Source organism: Drosophila ananassae, chromosome 3L (genome assembly GCF_017639315.1).
Source record: "Drosophila ananassae strain 14024-0371.13 chromosome 3L, ASM1763931v2, whole genome shotgun sequence".
In the NCBI taxonomy this organism is placed as follows: domain Eukaryota; kingdom Metazoa; phylum Arthropoda; class Insecta; order Diptera; family Drosophilidae; genus Drosophila; species Drosophila ananassae.
In genome coordinates, this window is record NC_057929.1 from 12763767 (window position 1) to 12780283 (window position 16517).

Here is a 16517-nt window from a genome sequence, read left to right on the forward strand (position 1 = left end):
AATATTTGTCCTGCCACGGCTATTGCAAGTGAGCAGCGCTGATTGCGGCACTAAAACGGAACGAGTTCTTGTGCGGCGATAAGATTTGCCCAGTCGCCCTTCGGCGCCCCAAAGACCCCCGACTTAATCGCTCCGAAGTTCGGCCATCTCCGGTCTAATGTGCTTGCCAAAAGTTTTGGGCCTGGCTGAAAGGCAGTTGGCAGTTGACACTTCGCTCGGCTTTGCCGTTATTTACGCAGCCACGCCTGAACCTGACAATCAGCAGCAATTTTCCTCAGATCCTGGCCAACTCCGCCAACTGCCTTTCAGCCCCCCTTCGCTTCCACAATCCAAATCCACATCCTTATTCTTATTCACAAAGCATCCGATAAGCATAACAGTTGTCGTCGTGCCGCCACCAAACACCTTAGGTTTTATAATATTTGGGGGAGATTCTGGAAGTTTTGAATGTATATCCGGAAAAATAATTCCGAAATTTTATTGAAAGTTTTTCTCCCTAGAAAAAAATGTTATGCTTTTCTTATGCACATTTTACAATACTAACACACTAATAAACTATCTAACAGTTGTTTTTATACCTATTAAACCAAAGTTAGCACTGGTATTTCTTAATTAAAAGTGACACAACTATTTTTCGCAGTGCACCTTTTGTGGGTGGTAGGGTGGCTAAGGAAGGTGAAGAGCTGCCAACAAATCGTCGCCATCTGGCGGCAACAATAAAAAGTTTTACAATGTAACCGAGGCAAGGACAAGGAGCAACCTCCTTGGACCCTAACCCACTACGCAGGACCCTTGTACGGTCATGTGTGGACATCAATGTGCAACAAAGTTCATAATTGTTTATGGCAATGAGCGTCGATTTGATTTTTATGGTTATGGATAAGGGTAATAGAGCAATGGGGGCTTAAGCGAAATTACAATGTCACATGAGCGCCTTCGCTTCTCAGCACTTCTACGCCGTTGAATTGAACTAAATTGAAAGAGAATGGATCCACAAATCGTTTAAGGCAGTCCGCTTGAGAATCGGATGATTTTTGGCAAAGATACAGCCATGCCTGGCGTCGAATTGCGCCCCCATACATTCATAGACTGGTTTAAAGGAAACCCAACAGAGGGCTTAACAAAAAATTTCAAAAAAATTGTATTTGTAGGTTTTGATGCAGAATTGCAGAGAATCAATCCACAAATCGTTTAAGGCATTCCGCTTGAGAATCGGATGATTTTTGGCAAAGATCAAGCCATGCCTGGAGTCGAATTGCGCCCCCATACATTCATCGACTGGTTTGAAGGGGACCCCCCACAAAATTTAACAAAAAATGTCAAAAAAATTTTGTTTTTAGGTTTTGATACAGATTTGCAGAGGATCAATCCACAAATCGTTTAAGGCACTCCGCTTGATAATCGGATGATTTTTGGCAAAGATACAGCCATCGCTGGGCGTCGAATTGCGCCCCCATACATTCATCGACTGGTTTGAAGGAAACCCAACAGAGGGCTTAACAAAAAATTTCAAAAAAATTGTATTTGTAGGTTTTGATGCAGAATTGCAGAGAATCGATCCACAAATCGTTTAAGGCATTCCGATTGAGAATCGGATGATTTTTGGCAAAGATACAGTCATCGCTTTGCGTCGAATTGCTCCCCCATACATTCATCGACTGGTTTGAAGGAGTCCCACCAGAAAGTTTAAAAAAAAATTTCAAAAAAATTTTATTTGTAGGTTTTGATGCAGAATTGCAGAGAATCAATCCACAAATCGTTTAAGGCATTCCGCTTGAGAATCGGATGATTTTTGGCAAAGATACAGCCATCGCTTTGCGTCGAATTGCTCCCCCATACATTCATCGACTGGTTTGAAGGAAACCCAACAGAGGGCTTAACAAAAAATTTCAAAAAAATTGTATTTGTAGGTTTTGATGCAGAATTGCAGAGAATCGATCCACAAATCGTTTAAGGCATTCCGCTTGCGAATCGAATGATTTTTGGCAAAGATACAGCCATGCCTGGCGTCGAATTGCGCCCCCATACATTCATAGACTGGTTTGAAGGAAACCCAACAGAGGGCTTAACAAAAAATTTCAAAAAAATTGTATTTGTAGGTTTTGATGCAGAATTGCAGAGAATCAATCCACAAATCGTTTAAGGCATTCCGCTTGAGAATCGGATGATTTTTGGCAAAGATACAGCCATGCCTGGAGTCGAATTGCGCCCCCATACATTCATCGGCTGGTCTGAAGGAGTCCCACCAGAAAGTTTAACAAAAAATGTCAAAAAATTTTTGTTTTTAGGTTTTGATGCAGAATTGCAGAGAATCGATCCACAAATCGTTTAAGGCATTCCGCTTGATAATCGGATGATTTTTGGCAAAGATACAACGTCGAATTGCTCCCCTATACATTCATCGACTGGTTTGAAGGGGACCCCCCAGAAAATTTAACAAAAAATTTCAAAAAAATTGTATTTGTAGGTTTTGATGCAGATTTGCAGAGGATCAATACACAAATCGTTTAAGGCATTCCGCTTAAGAATCGGATGATTTTTTGGAAAGATACAGCCATGCCTGGCGTCGAATTGCGACTCCATACATTCATCGACTGGTTTAAAGGAGTCCACCAGAAAGTTTAAAAAAAAATTTCAAAAAAATGTTATTTGAAGATTTTGATGTTTTATTTGGCTTAGAACGATTTGTTCTGAACTATTTTCCTTAAAGCCAGCTTAAGTTCTACATTCAATTATATATGTATATGCGTTTGGGCCCCCAGTTTCGTTCCAAGCCCTACTATCACAACTTGGTGACTTCATTATATTGAAACTTTGACGTCGTTATTTTGCATAATTTACGCCACGCTTGAATGCAGCATCCGAGTATACTTCTATAACCACGTCTGCTGGAATCGCTGGAAAATTGTGGGGCACGACAGAATGTTGGCCCAAGGGAAGATTCGGGCGGTAGCGGGAAGAGTGTGCGTGTCGGCTATCAAAGGTACCTTGACACATGCGAAACGTGAACTTCGAGACATCCAGTTAATGATTCGCACTTGTTGTTACCTCTTGCCACGCCCCCGGCTCCTAATGAAGTTGATTTATTGTGTTTCAAGGAGTCTTTGGCATTTTATCCAATTTTCTTCCACCATTGTCGTGTCTCACTTCCCGTTCACTGAACTCTGAATGGATAAAAATAGCTTAATTTTAGCTGCATCTGCTTCGCTAGTTCCGTTAGATCGAACTATTTCCTCGACGTCTATAAATAAAGTGCCACTACTTCGCCCATACCCCTAACCATCACCTTTCGCATCCACCCCCACTCCCATCCGTTCGATTTTATTCCGTTCTGAACACGCGTCTGCGATCCTCAGACATCCAGAATATATAAATAGAAAAGTGGAAAAGTAGGGTGGCCCGGAAGACCTGGTGCACCGACACCCTGTCAGTCCGATTTGGAGCGCGATGGAGTGCAGAGCTGCTCCGGTTCTTCCCACCTACTCGCAAGCCTGGTTTGAAAAAAAATATTAATATTTATATTCAATACTTCAGAAAGTAATAATTTTTATTTTATTTTAAATTGAAAATCCTAGTGGCTCTACCCACCTGCCCAGAAAGCAATCCCTTTGCCGGACGCTCTTCGACTACGGACCCCTCAATGATCCAGTGATTATCCTCATCACACTAGCCGTGGTCGTTGGATCCTTCTGCCTGCTCAGTGGCTTCATCCTGCTCTGTATGGTGTCGAAGGCTTGGCAGGATGAGACCTCCGAGGCGATATTGCTCATGGGTAAGAAGGAATATCCATATTTTGGTTTGGTTTCCCAAGTGCAAAAAAAATTCTTCTTTCAGCTATAGGATTTTTTATAACTGCCCTGTCGTGTGTGTCCTGGAAATTGACCCGGATCCAGAGAATCGCCCAGCTGGTAGAGGACCAAACTGCTTGATCAATCCAAAATTTGAAAAAATCATTAGTTAAGCATGTGCATTAGGTTATTAAAATATTTATTCAAACGTGCTTTCGATTTTACTAAACCAAGTTTAAATATTCCGCCAATGTATCCATTAATCGATTGAGACCAAGGACAGGGAACTAGTTCCACAAAACTAGATTTTTTAATTCAATGTATATACATCGATATATTCTATAAATCGCAGTATCTGTAAAATATAAATTTATCTGTAAAATATATATACATATATATTGAATATAAAAAATTAAAAACGCGCGCCAATTAGATTAGAAAATACAGATGGAAATTATAAATTTCAAAATCCCTTCAAGTTACCAGTCTTCGTCCGATGCGGAACTTAAAGCAGGGTAAAATTACTTTTCCTCTACCAGTTCGGTAATAAATTGATTAAATAATACTCTAGGAGAGATAAAAACATGAATGAATGTGCAAAAGATGAAATATCGTTCTTCAGGCACGTCTTCCAAACAGACCAGTATACACGGTGTGGGTAGGGGTGTTTTCCTCCGGAGCTAGAATTCTGAAGAGCAATCAATGATCATCTTGTACTGAAGCTAAATCGTTCCATTTTTAGAATCAGAACCAAGTTTTTATTAAATTCAGACTAGATGTGCCGACTGAAACTGAAAGTTTTAGATCACCTAAAAGAGAAATGATAAATTGAATTTGAAAGGTAAGGGTCGCCCATTGTTTCTGAGGTATTCTTGATCTTCCCCCGGCAGCTGTGGCGGGAAAGTGGAAGCAGATGATTGCACGGTCTACCTGAGGTATACCATTTCCTTAGGGTGTAGGCAGTTCAGTCCGAAAAGAGAACTCCTTGAAGGATGCCGTTTTTGCAGCCACATTTTCGCAACCATTGGTCCCGCGGTCCCCAGTGGAAAATCTGTCGCAGTTTATGGCGTTGTTGCAGGCAACTTTGCCACAGTGACAAGTTTCGCCATTACTTAAGGTAGGTTCCTTGGGAAAGGCAAATATAATCAATAAAAATATACTTCTTTCCAGGCTTCTTGAGTCAAGTCTGTGCCAGGTCTAAGCAGCCGAATGAATCGCCAAGTACGTAGCAGCTTGGGGATTTGCAATTTGCAATCATCGCACGTAGACGACACGAAAATGTTTTAGCTGAATTCCATTCTGATCCCAAAAGCCGAGAGAGGCAGTCAATGATCTTAACACTGCTCCGAAAGTGCTTACTTGCTTATTTTTTTGTTTTTATTTTTAAATATTTTGTGGCATCGTTAAGAATGCTCTGGTGCAGGGATGACGCCCGTTTGGGCATTACCATTCGCGGCGCACTGGGAAACTACCCGACTCCAGTGCGCCGACTGGGGGAAAACACATCGCTCTCAGGGCGTCCATAAATTCCGGCAGCTTCTGGGTCGAGAGCTCAGTCTCGTTCTAATCCCAGACCCGCCAAGATTGTTAATTGCCAGAGCATGGAGATCGCCGGATTGACTCGCGTCGGTGCCACGATGCAGGCGTTCCTCGCCGCCAGCCTGCTCATCCTGATGACCGCCATCTACCGAGAAGACAACGACTCTGGCTCACACTACATTCACCCCCGACACAGCATGCAGTTTGGTTAGCCCGTCGGTGTCATAGAAGCCCAATAACCCATATAACTGGTTGCCATTAACAGCCGATGAGCAGGCCGGTCCGTAAAAGTACCCTCAAGTCATTCCCTCCATAAAATAAGTTAGCTGTAATTGTAACTAATAAATTTGTAGTATTGAAAGGTCAGGTGTTATGAATTTTACAAAGCGAGAACCGACGGCAATAGCTTAGACACGGAGGCTACCCGCTCATCATCGCTAGAAATCGGAAGAGGCTTTCGGAAACTGATTAGCAAGCGTACGGTTGAGCTAACAAAACAGGTTGTATAGTCAATCGCATCGCTTTGTTTATAAAAATAAATATCATAATGACTCCCAGCACGTGTCTGCCGGCATGACTTTATTCCGATATGTTAGGGGTCTTTCTTTTACCCCGATACAATTTAAAAGCGCTTTATAACAGTCTTTACTAACAACCGTCGATTGGAGATATTGAAACAACTAAATGTTTGTTTTCGTGCCAACTGGTTTCTGGAACATTTCAAATGTTTACGATTTCTGTTTGTTTCTCAAAATGCCAAGCTCATTTCGCCAGCCCATTTGAAGTCCCCAACTCACTCTGGAAATGGCAAACAGATTCATTCAATCGGATGCTGCTTACCTCTTGCTAATAAACTTCAATCCAAAGAAAAAACATTTTTTTTTTTATATTTTTTTTAACAATGTAAAAAAAAGCAGTAACAGTCAAGTGGCCAAAAAATGAATCATTCGTTTCTGGAACACAATCAGTGTCGGTCCAACAATTTTATTCATGCCCAGAATTCAACCGATAAGACCCTTTGATAAGCCAAAATATTAAAAATATTTATTAAAATTTTATAGAAGTGACCTTAGATATTACAGTTGGCAAAATTAGATTTTCGCTTTATGATTCAAACCTAAAGAATTCATAACTTCAAACTTCGGTAAAAAAAAACTACCGAATTAAATAAGAAGCTCATTAAACAATATTTATATTCAAAGCTTATTCCTCATGTTACAAAATTTACATCTGAGGGTAGATTGAAGGGCCTTTCTTGATACCTATCAGGATGCAAGCCGCAAGAACTGTTTTTAGTTCCCGGTGGTATTTTGTTTAGGCGTATACCTCAACGCCACCTTATAGATCCAATCGCCATGGCTGAGGACGTCCGTAAGAACGATCGTATTGTCGCACATATGGTCGTGGTAGCTGGCAATACCGATTTGAACGAATTTTGGTAGTCCCCTTCCCAAGGTAATTTGGATATCATCGCCCACCGGCCCTCCGGAGTCGCCGTTGCAAATACTGGTGTTCGGGACTGCACCCGATACGCAGATCTGGCTTCGGGACAGAGTCCGGTTGTACTTTAAGGCGCAGATCTGGTTTTCGCTGCGCTTCATGTTCAAAGTCTGAAGGACACGGCTTGTTTTGCCTTGAGGACCAGTCTCTCCCCAACCAACGGCTCTTAGGGTAGAAGCATCTTCCACCGTTTTTCGCAGCGCTGGGTCCAGGATCACGCAGATGGGTCGGATGTTGTCTAAGAACAAAGATTGTGTTGAAAAAGCGCTCAAAAAATAGGAGTCTATTAGGTAGCACCTGTGTATTGCACCGGACGCTCCAGTAGCATCATGGCGATGTCGTTCACGTAGCTGACATTGTGAAAGTGATTATGTGTAAAGGATTTGATCACATCATAATCGATGGCATTGTCGTCATGGATGTCTCGATTATATTCGCCTAAGCGCACAATGCTGTAATGTGTTTTGTTAAAGCCCGCACTAAAACGTGGTCTTGAGGCACTTACTACTGATCGCCATCCGACAAGCAGTGCGCTGCCGTCAGCACGAACCCTAGAAAAATGTATCAGTTAATAACACCGAAAGAACAAGAGCTATGAGTCAACAGACATTTGGTAATCAGCGATCCACCACAGATGAATCTCAAGGGCTTGGCGACTAGAACCATGGCCATCCAAGGATTTGCACCCTCCGTTGCGTCCTTGCCACCAAACACTCTAATTTTTTTTACCGAACGTCCGCAATCCTCTTCTAGAAGTCGGGGCGGATTCGCTCCGACATAAGCGAGGACTGTAATACAGAGAACCAAGTACTTCATTCCGACAAGAATGCTTTCCAGCTACTGATCCGTCTTCAGATGGGACAACGCATTTAATAACTTTGACAGAGCTCTTATCACTAATTCATTAGTTCTCAGCCAACGAGTTCTTGGCAACACATTATATTTTTGAAATCGTTTTTGGAAAAGTCTAATCAAAGTTTTTGAACATTGTTTTAATACCATACATAGCATGCGCCGAACTCATTAATGTGGGATATTTTATTATTTGATATAATAATAATCGTGCTCACCAACGAAGAAACATAAGGCACAAACGAAGCGATTGTTAGGATTCAGATGAACCGGATATAAAGTGAGGAGTTAGGAGGAATGGGCGGGCCCATGACTTTTCCAGTCATCTCGGAGAAACCGCATTTCGTGTCACTCTCCGTCAAGGGGCATTGCTAATAGCGTCTTGTATTGGAGGAAAGAGCTCTTAAGAGTAAAGCTTATCGCAGCCAGGGAGTAAAGAGTTCACAAGAGTAAAGCTTATCGCAGCCACTGCCATCTTTTAATTTTGCGTAGATTCTGAGAACGGCTCTATTCGTGTGGTAATTGCAATAAATGACCTCTTCTCCTATAATTCCCAGTACTCGTAAATCAAAAAGTTTTAGCACGACTGTATGTATGGCCGAATTTTTTCCGTTTAACATCCATTTATTTGTCTTTGCGAACATTTATATATAAAAATCCTGCTTAGATCTAATTCAATTAAAGTATCTGGGATAGACCTGACTTTTTAGCTCCCAACTCGGGCATATTCATCACAACATTCTGAATCCACGAGGAAAAACTAAGGACATCCGTGAAAATGCGCGTGTCCCCGAAATCGTGCTGATTGTAGCTTCCTATTCCCAACTGGATAACACGCATAACACCATCAAGGACGACCTTCCGGTAGAGGGCACTACCAGCAGGTCCCTCCATGGTCACTGGGTTCGGATTCTTAGCGCAGAACTGGGTGGAGGCCAACGCTACTCCAGTCTTCTCCGTGCAAACCGACCGGTTCACCCTTTGCATAAATATGGGCCGGAGGTCGTGGGTTGAGAATCGAAACTGGGGCACCCGCCAACCAGTGCCGACAAACTCATTGGCTTCAACCATTTGTGGCGGCAACAAAATGCAGATCGGCTTGATGTGTTCTAGAGTTAATGTAGATCTGGCAATTTGAATAAGAATCGAGGAGACGGATTACCTTTATATTGAACGGGGCTGAACAGTTTTACAAGAGCAATGTCACTGGTCAGAGTTCGATTATTATAACTACGCTTCTTAAATGTATATTCTACATCATGATCCTCTGGCTGCAAGCTGGGAACGCTACCACTGTTGCCCAAGCGGGCTTTTCTAAAAAATTACATAGCTAATAGTATTATTTTTAAAATTAAAAATTGAGATTACATACATTCCCTTCGGGGTACAGTGTGCAGCAGTCAGAATGAAACCTAAAAAAAATGTCGAATTAACAAAAAAGGCGCCTAATGGTTTGGTTTCTTACGCTGGCTGATCAGTGATCCGGCACACACAATACTTTGATTGACATGCAGAAAGGCTACCCACGGGCCTAGTGAATCATCCGTCTGTCCAAGGCCTGGGAGCCCGCAATGTTCGTCTAGAACTTGTGCCGAACTCGACTCCAAATGGGACATCAATAGTCCGGCGATAAAAACGATCGCAGCGCTCATTGCGATCATATTTATACTGAGGATTGGTCTTATAAAAGATTTAAATTTATACGTTTTAGTGATTGGAGGCCATATGTACATATGTACGTATCAGCCTCTGTGCTCAATCTTCGGCCCTTCGGAGCTTTAGCGAAAGCTGCCCAAAATCTATCTCCGTTTCAAAGTCTCCGTACTTATTTTATTTCCATAAAATAATCAACCTACATATGTATGTACATATTTACATATATGTGAAAACCCAATCTCTGGGAATTCTTAAGCTTTCTATATTCGCGGTAGTAGTTGATTATTAACGTGATCTAGAGCACTTTGAATGAATCGTCGTACACCTTGCTGACCATCCAAAGAAAAAGAATCCCCCCCTCGCTGACATTATCCACAGGATGATGGCTGTCATTGTGGAATGTCATATTCGCTGAGGTGACTTTATAAAAAATATTTATACATGTAGTTAGATTTATGTACATTAACAAATAAAACTTAGTTTTAAAAAGACGTGAGCCCTCCAGAATGGGGTGATTTGTGTCTTGTAGGCGGTTTCTCGGCACCCACCCCGGAAGGACTACCCAAAAAACCGGGTCAAACACCAGGCCGAATGTCATGGCAACGCGGCCAATAAGTCCTGGGGAGGGTGGTATTTTTTGTTTTACTTTTCGTAAACAAAGCAGTCTGGACAGAAAGCACCAGACTTCACTCGAGAATAAAGCTGAAAGAAATGAGTACGCGAAATATAATGATCACGGATCTGGATCAACCCGATCCGGAGCACCAGCCTAAGCGGAACCGCAAGGTCCTGCAGACCCTGTCTGGTAACTTTAACCGTCGGTCGCGTAGTGTTGAGGTCGAAGTGAAGCAACGTTCCGAACAGCAGTCAGCCAAGGATCGCAAAAAGGATCGGTCATTTAACTCCCTGGTATGAATCCCCTGGTCACTTTGTTTCGATTCCAACCAACTCCATTTCCTATAGCTTCAGGCCAAGGAACAGCAGCTGGAGCAGCTCCTTCAAAGGCTAGCCACCCTCCATCGCTACAATGAACAGTTCGCCAAAGAGAACGAGCAGCTGCGGACGGACAGCGCTGATCTGGAGCGGCGCCTAGCGGAAGCAGAGCTGCGTGTGGCCAACTGCTCCCGTTGCCAGCAGCTAGGCCAGCGCCTGGAGACGGTTCTCGGTCAGAACCGAACCCTAGCCGCCGATGTGGACATGTTAAAAACTCTGGTCTTCCGGCTAAATGTCCAAATAGAGAATTACCAAGATCAGCGACGCCACGGTGAAGAAGCGCCCCCAGCGGGGGGTGTTACATCGTCGACGACTTCCCTTTCTTGTCCACCACTACCCACCCACACACTGGGCCCTCTCCTGCAAGCCTACGATGAATCCCTGAGAGACAAGAATGCGCTGTTGGCACAGTTCAACACAGAGTTTGAACACTTCACAGGGGAGCTGAAGCGAGCACTAGAGGAAAACACCAAGTTGGTGGGTGACTTTTTAAATCATTCTCAAACTTCTACAGCAGTCTAATCAAACTCCTATCTTTTGAAGCTACAAACGCAGGAGCAACTACGTCGAGACCTCGGCGGCTGGCGGGAGGAACGTGTCTGCCTCCAGGCTCAGCTCGGGGTATGTCGCTCCAAGGCAGAGGCCCAGACCCGCAAGACCGATCTGGCTAAAGAGAAGCTGGTGGAGGTGATGCATTGCTACGAGCAGCGCACGCAGACTCTGCTGTTGGACATGGACCACCTGCAAGCGGCTTATGCCCGCACAAAGTCGGAATTGGCCGCGCTCAAAAGTGCTCCGCCTTCTGTTGCAGTTACAATTCCAGTACCTACACCTTCAGCTGCGCCTGCCGATTCGGAGGCTGTTATTCAGTGCAAAGCGCTCCTTGAGCAACTCCGGCATGAACACGCAAGGGAGCGAGCTTCTCTTCAAGACCAACTGCAAGCCACCAATGCCCGAGCAGTTTCTTTGGCCCGCAGCACAGAGAAAGCAAAACACGGACGGGATCGACTAAAGGCACGCCTCCGAATGGCTTTGCAGTGGGCTCAGAAGCTGGAAGCGGGCCAGGTGGAAGTGCAGGACACCTACGAGGTAGTACGACGTCTCGAAGTGCTTGTCCAACACAAGGAGTCGCAGCTGCGGGGACTGCACGCTCGTAATGCCGAGGAGCTGGACAAGCTTAGGCACAAGCTGCAGCAAAAGGACGAAACGATTAAGACACTCCTTCGGGGAAAAATGGAACGGAGGCCAGCAGTGGACTAGGTTTAAGTAAAGATAAATAACAATTAAAAATATATAATTTCAATACAAAATACATTAATAACCTAAGATTAGAAAGCTTTTGAAGCACAGCAGTCCGGATCAGCCGGACTCCACCGATCCACCGGCCAGGGTGTCGTCCGCAGACGTCGCTCCCGAACCGTATTCGAAGCCGTTTCCCGTTCCAGAAGAGCCTGCGCACACCACGCATGCTTTGGGCACCGTCTGCTCTATGTACATGGTGATCCGCTCCAAAACCTCCGGCACCACGGAACGCATAAGTTGCTCGTACCGCTGTGCTCCCAGCTGCACCTGCAGCGACTGCAGCTGCCACTTGAGGTACTCGGTCAGGGGTATCTTGTAGACGGGATCCTTTAAAACCAACTGCCGGTGGCGATCGTCGTGGTAGGTCTTGGCTGAATAGCCCTTGGAGTGAAAGTCCTCGCCGCCGCCCGATCCAAGTTGTTGCTGCAGATCGTCCAGCTCGTGTTCGTCATGAATGACCAGAGAATCATAGAAGCGTGGGGTGGTTTTCGCGGCTCCTTCCTCTGCGACGGCATACTGTTTGTCCATAACCTCGCCGAGGGTTTCGTCAACCAATTGGAGTATGTGCGGTAGGCGGGCAAGTAGCAGCTCATTGCTGCCGAAAATCGAAGCAAAGGCCAAGCAGAAAAGCTTTCGTTTTTCGGCATGGGTGTCCGGGACCATGGGGAACATCTCGATCCATACGTCCAGAATACGGGCCAGGGCATCTGCCTGCGGCAACTCCTGCACTACGGACATGAAGACAGTCTGGTCGATGAGCAGGGTGCGGGCCACGATGGTCAAATACCAGCCCATTGTCATGGGGTACTCCTGTTTTAGGCACACCTGCTGGAAGACGAACGGAAGGGCCGGCTGCACCAAACGCAGTCCCATCGCCGCGTCCGTCTTCAGGCACGTCTCGAATATCCGCAACATTGCGATAATTCCTTCCACACGTATGTCCTCGAAGGAGCGAACACAGTAGGCTACAAAGCTTTCCCCATAACGACTCAGATAGGCCTGGGCATCTAGAAGTATGTAGGCGTGGATCAGTTGCAGCACAGTGCGCAAATTCTCCGACGACATCTCGATGATGGGCAGCAGATGGTCGCACAGAGCCAACAGCTCCGGGGTCAGAGCCGTGGAGTTCCCAATCACAGCCAGCCAGAGCATGATGCCGTCTTCGATGAGGTAGACGTGCGAGTGTTGCTGAGGGGGAAGCATGGGTTTATCATTAAAATTTTGTGGGTAGAACCATGGAATTATCATTAGAATGTTAGAATAAGAATTTATTATTTTCTTTAATTTAGAAAATGTAGTATCGAAAAAACTCATTACCTGATTAATGGATGCGATTGGAAAGACTCAACTGCGTTCAAAATTTCATTCGCTATAGACCCAAAAAGACCGCTAGACTCCGTTCCCTATCCAACTGCTGCCTAATATGAGTATGAGTATAGCTCACCTGAAGGTCTGTGCTCAGCTTAATGACGCTATAGAGGAACGGCTTCATGGGCTCTGGGACATCTCGGATGGTGCGTACGAGCTGCTCCAGGGTCCCAATGATGGCGCAACGCAGCAGATCGTATTCTTCGCTTTCGCGCCACAGCATTGGCAGGTAGGCAATGAACTGCAAAGCCTGCGGCTCGATGTACTCGCTCATTTTCTCCACGAGCAGCGTCATGGTGCCAAGCACCACTATTTTAGTGTCACACTCCTCGGCTTGATGCAGAAGCATAAAGAGGGCCTCAAAAAGAGAGGGGAAGTATGGGTGGAACGCCTCGGGCATAAACTCAAAGTCGTCGATCAAAAGATTCAGGGTGCGCGCGGCGGCCAGTCGAGTAGGCATATCTTCTTGACGTCGAAGGAGATGCAGGCATGCTTCATAGGCAAGTGGGCGAAGTTCGCGGGGCAGCTGCACGCCCACCCAATGGCCAACAAGCCAAATTATACGTCTTCGCAGGATGCGAAAGTTCGGAGCCTCTACGCGTAGCTCCGCCAATAGTTGCGAGGTCAGCCAGGCCCCAAAGTCTAGCTTATTAAAAAAATGAAATGCAGCTTGGCCCACCGCATTGTAGATTGCGTCCTTCAACAGGATGGCCTTTAGATCTGAGTCGGCGGATAGCTGGAGCTGCTGAGCGCGACGAACAAAGCGCAGAACCTCCTGGATCATCACTTGCGAGTGCTGCGTAAAGCAGGTGAAGTACAAAGTCTCCACACTGGGCCTGAGAGCATATTTCCAGGCGTCGCCACCGCCATCGTCCTGGTCATATCCTTCAGGATCCTGTTGCCACTCCTCCAGTTCCTGTTGTGTTAGAAGAAAGTAGTGGGTTACAATTTTCTCGCAGATATATGTCACTCTCTCCGCCGTAAAGAACTTGGCATGACTCTGGGCCGCGCCGGCCAGCAACTCATCCTCTAACGACATTCCCGACAAACCATCTGCTGGTGCACTGATAGTGTCATTCCCGCTTAACATAATTCCTTTCAACATGTTCAGGGCCTGGATGGCAAACGTGCTAAAGTTCATCCGGTCACCGGCATCGAAAATCAAGGCTGTGCCCTCGTGGAACACATAATGAAAACTGAACTCTAGGGCCACGGGAACGAATCTGGCAAAAGATATTGAATGCCGCTCCATCAGTTCGTTAAGAGTCTTCATCATTTTCAGAATAAAACGCTCCAGTTCGGTGAGTATAGATGACGTCACGGGCGTCATGGAGCCCATCCTCAGTTCATAGCGCAATTCCAAGCATTGGCGTAATCGTTGAAAGAGCTGCTCCACAAAGTTCATGTGGTCTGTAGATTTGTACGGCTTGGCACAGCCATAGACTACGAGCTTTCGCAGTGATCTCATCACCACATAGCACCGCTGGAGCGCACTGAGAGCAACGGACTCTTCTTTTCGTACAAACTGTAGGAAGCGAGCCGTCAGAGGGGCCCAAATATCCCAAGCCAAGTAGCTGAAGATCTGGGAGCCAACCTCTTCAAAGGCCCTTTGCTCGGCCATCAGTCGGCGAGAGGCCAGCGCCTTCAGTACGTAGTGCAGCACAAGAAGGATGCGCTGTTGGAGAGCGCATTCCGCTCCAGATTCCGCTTCGGTGCGGCAGGCTTGAAGTTGTTTTATTAGAGTCGGCAGCAAATCCGGCCAGAAGCGGGGATAATCCGTGCGGGCTAGACGACCCAGTAGGACTGCGACCTGAAGCGCCACTTGAGGCACTTCCTCTGCATCATAATGCTGGATCAGTACGTCTCGGATCTGCTGCTTTTGCTCTGCTGGCAGCTCCTGCCGCGAGTTGGGCCGCCAGTACCGCTCCACTCCATTTTTAAGGTACACAGCTGCCATCCAGCGCACCTTGACCTCCGCGTCAGAGGCAGCGTCCACTGCACTCCGCGACTGCCGCCTCATGCTCAATCGAGCGATGGTGGGGAAAAAACCCGGCTGCTGCTCCCACTCCCGAAGCTGGGCCTCCGCTTTTTGGACTATCTCATGACTCGGGTTGGTGGCCGCCTGCAGGGTCTCCGCCACCAGCTGCTCCACCGTAGCCGCCGCTCCAGTTGCCAAAGCCATTGCCCACTTCCTCTTCAATTAGCGGAGGGCAGTTGCGAAAATTATTGGCAAAATCCTGCGGCGCGTGCTGCTTCTTGCAAGAGGTCAGTGTTGTCAAATGTCGGTTTGGATATCCACCCATAATTAATCGGCTAGCTCTGAAAAGTTTTCAGAGTGAAAACCTCTAAAACTTGTTTTTCCCTAAATATTAAAAATTACGTTAACAACATTTTTTACGGATTGATATGAATTATATATATATATATAATGAATATATATTGGGAATTGAATATATATATATATTCTTAAAACTTTTTTTATTTAACGTTTTTTGTTGTCTTGTTTTAGAATCCGGTAGTTTTTTTGAACAAAAGAACTGGGAAATTTTTTGACTCTGATTCTTTTGAACCTAGGAATCTTTGTCAAAGTTAAAGCATATATGTTTAATGTTCAAATATAAAATTCCTACAAAAAAATAAATGTTATGATGTATCGATGTTTTTTTTACATAGATCGATGTATCGATTGTTTCTCTGGTTAGACAATATTGGACCGAAATACATTAAAATTTATTTATTGAATTTGTGTGTATTGTTTTGTGTTTATTTGTTAAAAAATATTCTACATTTTAGGCTATAAGCTACTCGACACCTAGAGGAAAAAGGCTAAAGTTGGCCAGAATAATGCTATACTGCCAACTCTATTCGTGTCATGTGATAGAGAGCAGCTGACACACAGATTTTACCTTTAGAGAGCTTTTATTTTCGCTGTCACTTTGCTTCGTCTAAAAAACCGAAAAAACCCACTAAAAAATGGCTCTGCACTCCGCAATTAAGGGAAAATTGATCAGCGTTATTGGCGATGAGGACACTTGCGTGGGCTTCCTCTTGGGTGGCGTCGGAGAGATCAATAAAAATCGCCACCCCAACTTCATGGTCGTGGACAAAAACACGGCCGTGAGTGAGATTGAGGACTGCTTCAAGCGCTTCCTCAAGCGCGACGACATCGACATAATCCTAATCAATCAGAACTGCGCCGAGCTCATCCGCCATGTGATCGACGCACATACTTCTCCAGTTCCTGCCGTACTGGAGATTCCCTCCAAGGATCACCCATACGACGCCAGCAAGGACTCCATTCTGAGGCGCGCCCGTGGAATGTTCAACCCGGAGGACCTGGTGCGCTAACTTGGATCCATCTAGGCATCAGCTGCCACCGTCAGAGTATTGCTTTCCATATTAATTCGCCTAATGTATCTGTAGAGTCAGTGCTTTGATTTTGTTCTGATTGTGTATTTAAAAACGTATATTAAATGGTTTTTGTTGAATAAATATAGTTTAAATAATGAACCACATGCA

At 45.2% G+C, this 16517-nt stretch overlaps 7 protein-coding genes across 8 annotated transcripts; 4 read left to right on the plus strand and 3 right to left on the minus strand.

Annotated features, from left to right (window-relative positions):
- The first annotated feature begins 3388 nt into the window (after window positions 1-3388).
- On the plus strand, window positions 3389-3996 carry LOC6496215. Its single transcript, XM_001960428.3, has 3 exons — window positions 3389-3494; window positions 3576-3772; window positions 3835-3996. Exons 1-3 carry the CDS (start codon window positions 3448-3450, stop codon window positions 3927-3929), a joined length of 339 nt encoding a protein of 112 aa, XP_001960464.1. The 5' UTR covers window positions 3389-3447; the 3' UTR covers window positions 3930-3996.
- A 1339-nt stretch (window positions 3997-5335) lies between these two features.
- Window positions 5336-5688, plus strand: LOC6496216. The gene has a single exon (XM_001960429.4). It carries the CDS (start codon window positions 5390-5392, stop codon window positions 5537-5539), a length of 150 nt encoding a protein of 49 aa, XP_001960465.2. The 5' UTR covers window positions 5336-5389; the 3' UTR covers window positions 5540-5688.
- Window positions 5689-6344: 656 nt separating this feature from the next.
- Window positions 6345-7668, minus strand: LOC6494361 (serine protease grass). Its single transcript, XM_001960430.4, has 4 exons — window positions 7436-7668; window positions 7333-7378; window positions 7125-7279; window positions 6345-7065 (listed from the first exon to the last, which is right to left on the minus strand). The coding sequence occupies exons 1-4, from the start codon at window positions 7641-7643 to the stop codon at window positions 6620-6622; spliced, it is 855 nt and encodes a 284-aa protein (XP_001960466.1). The 5' UTR covers window positions 7644-7668; the 3' UTR covers window positions 6345-6619.
- Window positions 7669-8259: 591 nt separating this feature from the next.
- Window positions 8260-9488, minus strand: LOC6502517 (chymotrypsin-like protease CTRL-1). Of its 2 annotated transcripts, XM_001960431.4 has the most exons (4): window positions 9145-9488; window positions 9052-9091; window positions 8842-8993; window positions 8261-8788 (listed from the first exon to the last, which is right to left on the minus strand). In XM_001960431.4, exons 1-4 carry the CDS (start codon window positions 9410-9412, stop codon window positions 8358-8360), a joined length of 891 nt encoding a protein of 296 aa, XP_001960467.2. In that variant the 5' UTR covers window positions 9413-9488; the 3' UTR covers window positions 8261-8357. The 2 variants fall into 2 exon arrangements, with proteins under 2 accessions (XP_044571868.1, XP_001960467.2); XM_044715933.1 differs by lacking the exons at window positions 9052-9091; window positions 9145-9488 and having other exon boundaries at window positions 8260-8777; window positions 8842-8960.
- Window positions 9489-9496: 8 nt separating this feature from the next.
- LOC6496217 (protein Cep89 homolog) lies at window positions 9497-11588 on the plus strand. The gene is made up of 4 exons (XM_044715932.1): window positions 9497-9751; window positions 9816-10244; window positions 10299-10805; window positions 10872-11588. Exons 2-4 carry the CDS (start codon window positions 10047-10049, stop codon window positions 11586-11588), a joined length of 1422 nt encoding a protein of 473 aa, XP_044571867.1. The 5' UTR covers window positions 9497-9751; window positions 9816-10046.
- A 17-nt stretch (window positions 11589-11605) lies between these two features.
- On the minus strand, window positions 11606-15293 carry LOC6494359 (importin-11). Its single transcript, XM_001960433.4, has 2 exons — window positions 13075-15293; window positions 11606-12818 (listed from the first exon to the last, which is right to left on the minus strand). The coding sequence occupies exons 1-2, from the start codon at window positions 15178-15180 to the stop codon at window positions 11688-11690; spliced, it is 3237 nt and encodes a 1078-aa protein (XP_001960469.1). The 5' UTR covers window positions 15181-15293; the 3' UTR covers window positions 11606-11687.
- Window positions 15294-15747: 454 nt separating this feature from the next.
- On the plus strand, window positions 15748-16508 carry LOC6496218 (V-type proton ATPase subunit F 1). Its single transcript, XM_001960434.4, has one exon. The coding sequence runs from the start codon at window positions 15972-15974 to the stop codon at window positions 16344-16346; it is 375 nt and encodes a 124-aa protein (XP_001960470.1). The 5' UTR covers window positions 15748-15971; the 3' UTR covers window positions 16347-16508.
- The last annotated feature ends 9 nt before the right edge of the window (window positions 16509-16517 follow it).

What these genes read in the sequence shown, in the direction of transcription:
- LOC6496218 (XM_001960434.4), top strand. Translation starts at nt 15,972, where the DNA reads ATGGCTCTGCACTCCGCAATTAAGGGAAAATTGATCAGCGTTATTGGC.
- LOC6496216 (XM_001960429.4), top strand. Translation starts at nt 5,390, where the DNA reads ATGGAGATCGCCGGATTGACTCGCGTCGGTGCCACGATGCAGGCGTTC.
- LOC6502517 (XM_001960431.4), bottom strand. Translation starts at nt 9,412, where the DNA reads ATGTACATATGGCCTCCAATCACTAAAACGTATAAATTTAAATCTTTT. An exon ending in CACTGTACCCCGAAGGGAAT is followed by an intron (nt 8,994 to 9,051) that starts GTATGTAATCTC and finishes GTAATTTTTTAG; the next exon opens with AAAAGCCCGCTTGGGCAACA. An exon ending in CAGCCCCGTTCAATATAAAG is followed by an intron (nt 8,789 to 8,841) that starts GTAATCCGTCTC and finishes CATTAACTCTAG; the next exon opens with AACACATCAAGCCGATCTGC.
- LOC6496215 (XM_001960428.3), top strand. Translation starts at nt 3,448, where the DNA reads ATGGAGTGCAGAGCTGCTCCGGTTCTTCCCACCTACTCGCAAGCCTG. An exon ending in CCCACCTACTCGCAAGCCTG is followed by an intron (nt 3,495 to 3,575) that starts GTTTGAAAAAAA and finishes TGAAAATCCTAG; the next exon opens with TGGCTCTACCCACCTGCCCA. An exon ending in CGAGGCGATATTGCTCATGG is followed by an intron (nt 3,773 to 3,834) that starts GTAAGAAGGAAT and finishes TTCTTCTTTCAG; the next exon opens with CTATAGGATTTTTTATAACT.
- LOC6496217 (XM_044715932.1), top strand. Translation starts at nt 10,047, where the DNA reads ATGAGTACGCGAAATATAATGATCACGGATCTGGATCAACCCGATCCG. An exon ending in ATCGGTCATTTAACTCCCTG is followed by an intron (nt 10,245 to 10,298) that starts GTATGAATCCCC and finishes CATTTCCTATAG; the next exon opens with CTTCAGGCCAAGGAACAGCA. An exon ending in TAGAGGAAAACACCAAGTTG is followed by an intron (nt 10,806 to 10,871) that starts GTGGGTGACTTT and finishes TATCTTTTGAAG; the next exon opens with CTACAAACGCAGGAGCAACT.
- LOC6494361 (XM_001960430.4), bottom strand. Translation starts at nt 7,643, where the DNA reads ATGAAGTACTTGGTTCTCTGTATTACAGTCCTCGCTTATGTCGGAGCG. An exon ending in TGGATCGCTGATTACCAAAT is followed by an intron (nt 7,379 to 7,435) that starts GTCTGTTGACTC and finishes ACATTTTTCTAG; the next exon opens with GGTTCGTGCTGACGGCAGCG. An exon ending in GCGTCCGGTGCAATACACAG is followed by an intron (nt 7,066 to 7,124) that starts GTGCTACCTAAT and finishes CTTTGTTCTTAG; the next exon opens with ACAACATCCGACCCATCTGC.
- LOC6494359 (XM_001960433.4), bottom strand. Translation starts at nt 15,180, where the DNA reads ATGGCTTTGGCAACTGGAGCGGCGGCTACGGTGGAGCAGCTGGTGGCG. An exon ending in AGCTGAGCACAGACCTTCAG is followed by an intron (nt 12,819 to 13,074) that starts GTGAGCTATACT and finishes CTTCCCCCTCAG; the next exon opens with CAACACTCGCACGTCTACCT.